Source organism: Aethalodelphis obliquidens, unplaced genomic scaffold (assembly GCF_003676395.1).
Source record: "Aethalodelphis obliquidens isolate GAN/ISIS:26980383/991018 unplaced genomic scaffold, ASM367639v1 scaffold1685, whole genome shotgun sequence".
Taxonomy (NCBI): Eukaryota; Metazoa; Chordata; class Mammalia; order Artiodactyla; family Delphinidae; genus Aethalodelphis; species Aethalodelphis obliquidens.
The window spans coordinates 1-5,469 of NW_020839596.1; the positions used below are offsets into that span (position 1 = coordinate 1).

The 5,469-nt window shown below is 39.3% G+C and overlaps 1 protein-coding gene across 2 annotated transcripts; it reads right to left on the reverse strand.

The window, feature by feature from the left end:
• Nucleotides 1–552: 552 nt before the first annotated feature.
• On the reverse strand, nt 553–3,658 carry LOC113617071 (RNA/RNP complex-1-interacting phosphatase-like). 2 transcript variants are annotated; one of them, XM_027100388.1, is made up of 3 exons: nt 3,187–3,650; nt 1,706–1,781; nt 553–719 (listed from the first exon to the last, which is right to left on the reverse strand). In XM_027100388.1, exons 1-3 carry the CDS (start codon nt 3,399–3,401, stop codon nt 714–716), a joined length of 297 nt encoding a protein of 98 aa, XP_026956189.1. In that variant the 5' UTR covers nt 3,402–3,650; the 3' UTR covers nt 553–713. The 2 variants fall into 2 exon arrangements, with proteins under 2 accessions (XP_026956189.1, XP_026956188.1); XM_027100387.1 differs by lacking the exon at nt 553–719 and adding an exon at nt 772–1,027 and having other exon boundaries at nt 3,187–3,658.
• Nucleotides 3,659–5,469: the final 1,811 nt, after the last annotated feature.

Below are 5,469 nucleotides of genomic sequence, written 5' to 3' on the forward strand. Positions count from 1 at the left end.
ATGAAAGAACTTTCTAAATGGCAAACTGCTATACAAATCTTAACAAATATTAGGTGTTACTGTCTCCCAAGGCCATGGAACAGGTCAGAAGAAGGATAATTCTTTTGCACTGGTATGTCCTACATGGGCCAAGAGAATATATGGGTTTCTGTACTATATCAGAAGGCATTAGGAAAAGGAAGCATAAAAATTAGAGAACAATTGTCTTTTACAGTGATGCTTAAACACGCTCAGGCAACTGCTTAAAATAAGTGCTAAAGACATAATGGACATACCTTTCTTTCCTTTTAGGCTACTACTATTCTACCTAAAAGTTTATTTCAATTTCAAAATATAGAACATGGAAGCTTATAGAATTTCTTAAGCATATCTAGAGCCTACTGCCAAATACTATAGTTCAATTCATATCTTTAATCTCATTTTGAAACAGCAATTACAAATCTGTATTTATGGAAACCACTAGCTTCCCTTTTTGAACCCATGAAAGAAGGCCAGGATTCACCTTAGCATAAGATGATAACTACTGAATTATTCTCAATTATTACAGTATCAGAAAGAAGGTCATTTTCAATTACGGGTTCCATTTACCTCTGGCTTATGAAAGCGGCGAGTATATGTTAAGTCAATAATCAGCCCAAGTTCTTCATTCTGTTCTTGGAGTTTGTTAAAAAAGGTCCAAGAGGGAAAATCATTCTTCTGGAGCAAGATTCTTTTCAAAACTGTGTCAGAAAGAATAAAATAAGAAAGCACATGTGTTTAAAATCCTTTATTATCTTATCCATTTATACAAACCCTGTGATGCTAACATATGAGATTCAAAGTAAAGTTTCTTCCTCTGGAATTTACAAGCGATATTATGATCCTTTCTTCCAGAGAGATTAGAAGGAAGAAAATAAGCTCACTTCTATACATTTATTTCTATGTTTGTTTATTTCATGTTGGTCTCCTAACCAGACTGTAAACTCCCAGAAGGCAGGGACCACATCAATTTTGCCTACCACTGTACTGCCAGCTCCAAGCAGAGTGCCTGAAAATAGACACAAAAATAAATACGTCTTGAATATCTACATATATGAAGGATGGTTTTCACTGCTAAATATTCTTTTATGTATTTGGCTTATTTATGTACTCTGTTCGATGGATCTGTTTGGTTATTCAAGTGTCAGCAACACACACTTTTTTTTAAATTAATAGACTAGTTTTAGAGCAGTTTGAGATTCACAGCAAAAGTGAGCAAAAAGTTCACAGTTCCCACTTATACCCTCTCTCCTTCATCCCACACAGCCTTCCCCATGATCAACATGCCACACCAGTGTGCTTCATTTGTTAGAATTCATGAACCAACACTGACACATCATTATCATTCAAAATCTATAGTTTATTGCATTCATGGTACAAGTAACTGACTATTTCTTTATTTCTAGTATAGTCATCCCCAAACATTTACATACTGAGATACATATTACTTTCTTATAAATTACTTTATTCTTTATTTATAGTTAGGGCAGTACATTGTTGTTGTTGTTTTTTAATTAAGTACAAAAGTAGGTTGTATTCATCTATGAATTCCATTTCTGGATAGTAAAGGAGGTATTAAAAAGTATTTGCTACAAAAAGGGAAAATGGAGTATGACAGGGTTGAGAGCCAGGTCTCTATATGGTGAATTCAGATTTCTGGAAGAATACGGTATTAACTTTTGCTTACCTTTTTTAAAGGAACTTTGAAAGCAAGGAAACGAGTCCCAGGCATCGGCTGTTCAACTGGGAGATAGTCTTCCCACCTGTTAATATATTTTTTGTTAGGCAAATTTTACGTTAGGCTGTCTCCCTGCATAGGATGGATGTGCCTTGAAAATGGAAATCATATCCCTGTAGGGTAGGTCCCTCTTCTTTCTGCTTTGCATTTTGCTGCTCCACTTATTCAACCCCACCTAGTAATAACCTATACTTCCCTTGTTCCTGTTGTCCCATCTTGAAAACAGATAAAAGGTAACAAAACAATGCAAAGGTCTCCACAAATAAGGGATATCTAAAACCAGAGCTGGCCAGAACTTCTGTATCCCTGATAAAACCTAGCCCGGTGCTGACTACTAAGGTATCATTAATACCTGCGTGTTGACTGAAATAGTTTAAACTCAATTCTTCCACTTCACAGTTTATTTTCAGTCCTCATACAAAACCTGATAATAAAATTCCTTAATGCTAGGAATCACAGTGAAAAATAATATCTGAACTGACTTCTGTAAGATGAGTTAAACTAAGGTTAATTCAGTGAATCTGAAGCATAAAAAGTGAGGGCAAAAGTGGCACAAGGTGGGGTCATAGAAGCAGAGAGGATTCTAGACCACGCACAGTCTTAAAGGCCAACGGTTTGTTTTCTATTCTCAAAACAATGTTTTTGAGCGATGTTTATGAGCAATGTTCCAACTTGTTTTTACGGTTTCTTTTGTGAAGAATGGATTGGAAGGAAACAAGATATATGGACACTACTTAGGACCTAATTGCAACAGACAGGCAAGTTCAGTATTAGGATGTTGAGGAAGAGTTGACAGATTCAGAAGAAATTCAGGAGATAAACTGAAGCGGGTTAATGGGGTATGAGATGGAGGAAAGGAAGATCTTAGGGAATTAAAGCGTTTACCGCACACGTGCGCAAAGTCTCAAAATTAATCATTTGAACGTACAGAGGTAGATCTCTCAAATGACACCGGTTAGGAAGCAACAGTACGCCCTTTATAATTCCGAGGGGCAACACAAATCAACTGTTCGATGGAAAATTCGGCGGTACCGGTGCATTTTTTTCACTCAAACTTAGTTCCAGTTCCTCTTAATCACATTTTCTGTGCCAAAACAACACAGCTTGAGGAATTGAAGGGGATTCCATCCTGGTAATTAAGGAGGGTCCCCAACACTGACAGTCCCATCTTAAAAGGCAGTCCCTCTGCATTTTACCCGAGGAGCAATGGCCAGAGCATCCCATTTAAAACGATGGGGGGAAATCAGAACATCACACACTGTCCCTTTCACCTACTGGGAACTGATCCGTGAGACGACCAGTACCCCCTACCACAGCGCGGACGGGGCAGCGCGCGGGATCAACAGTCACAGGAGACAGCACAAGAGACGAAGCCCAGACCCAAGGGTTCTGAGCTCCAACGGCAACGCCCAGGGGCCAAGGCGTATTACCTTTCCGGGATGTGCTTTCTGCCCTTCCTCCTGGCCGACGAACGTCCGGAAAAGCCGCGACGCTGACCCCAGCGCCCACGGACACGATGCCGCCCACCCAACGCCAGGAGTGCCAAAGTCGCCAACCCGGCGCCCCCGGTGCCAGCACAAGGTCGCGAAACACAAGCGCCTGGGCACAAGCCCACGCAGCTCGCTGACCATCTTCTACTGCGCATGCGCCACCGCCAGTCCAGATGACGTCCTCACACCGGCCGACGGAGACGCTTCATTGGTAAAGAGGAGTCTGACGCCTGCAATTCCCTCCTTAGCCGGAAGATGGTAGCAGAGGTCCATTAGTTCGTGTGTGTACCCTTCAGAATTCCAATCATATGGGACATGGAAAGTTGTCCCACTCTCCCAGTATCTTGTGTGGTTCTTTCAGATATTTCCCAAGTGCTTACATTCACACTTGTTGTATCTTGTATGTAAGTATTTCTACCTAATGGAGATCCTGTATTTTATACAAGAGCAGCGTACTATACATGGTCTACCATCTGTCTTGGATAGTGATTCTCCCAGTCAATTTTTGCATACATCCATTCCATTCTCTTTAATAGCTGCGTCACATTACATAACTTACATGGCCAGTCCAATATTGATGGACTTTTGGTTGTTTTCAGTTTGGGGGCATTTTGTTTGTTTTTGTTTGTGTCCTCTGTTACAGATAGGCTGCAATGTGAACCTCTTTATACATGTGTATAGCTATATATAAATTTCTAGACATAGAATTTCTGGAATGAAAGAGATGCAAACTTAAAATATTGAAAGTTTTTCAAACAATCTAATCTGCCTGATCAACCTCCAAAAATATTCTATCAACTTATACTCCACTCACAGTGAAACATTTATTGGGTTTCTATTATGAGCCTGGTATCAAGCTGGAGGTTGACAGTATGTATTTACATTTTAGACAACACCAAAAAATGCCTGAGAGAGATAAGAGTAGAGCTTAAGTATAACATTTCCTCACAGTATCAGGCATAGGGATCTGCACCTGTTAGAAAAACTATGAATCCTGCCACAAGTGGAACAGCAAAGAACAGCATGTCCTATAGTAGGTGTGAAGGTATAATAGCATACTAAATTCCATTGTTATTTATAATAACAAATGTTTTTTGTTAGTTTTACTTTTCAGTTTCTAATTTCTGAAAGTATCTTACATACACTGTGAGTAATCTTCACAACCATTTGAGCTGGGTTAACTGAGTCAGGAAGGTCAGAATTATTGAATGAATGAATGAGTGAATGAGTAAAACATCACTAGCTTTAACGTACCTGGGACAGTCATAGTCTAACCAAGTTTCAATCCACAAGCATTTATTTACAATTCTGAAAACTTCCACAGAATTACAAATGGGACAAGAGTAGTAAATTACTATTTGGATAAAGAAAAAATACAAGTTAGCACAACCTAGTTTACAAACTTACAATTAGGCACATTCAATTTGGTGCTAAGTCATAAAATATTCTTTTGCAATTTATGAAAAATATCCAATAGGCATGTAATGGCCAAAAAGTACTAATGATACAAATATCTATAGACATGACAGTGTACAAATTGTGACATAAATCTATCAGAAACTAGAAAATCTATGTTGGTCCTATAGTTCCAGCTTGCTAAAAGATACAGGCTTTGGGTGGGAACACAAAAAAATCCAGACCTGGCCATAACAGGGTTGGCAGAAAGTATGGGAACTAGCAAAGAGTAGGCCTCTGGATGGGAGTGGGTCCAACATGAGATAAAACAATGCCTTAATGGGTATGTAGTATGCTGAGATGGAAAATAAAGGAGAAAGGGATATTTGGAGAATCAGACAGCTAAGTATTTGAAACTAACAAAATCTACCAGTATCCCATAGGGCCTCAGGTACCATGCAAGCGTTTGAAGGATTCCAGTGTTTAATTAAATCACAGTGTGACAATGGGAAGAATTAAGGACAGCCTCAGGGGTAGATGAACTGGGGATGTTACACCAAGACATGTCTCAGTTAACCTGATGGGTTCAAAATGCAGGAAGTGGGTATACGGGACAAGAAAATACCCTAACTATAAGAAAAAACGTTTAGGTCAGGGTAGGGCCTGATGTTGCTAAGTGTTGAAATAGAGCTCTTTAGTTTCTTCCTCCTCCATGTACGATTCTTTTAGAGGTTAAGGTGATGCTGAGCCTGCAAGCTAAAGTTAAATGGCTGGAACTAGAGAGAGAAAATAAGTTACATAGGCTCGGAACCAGGAAAAGCCTAACTA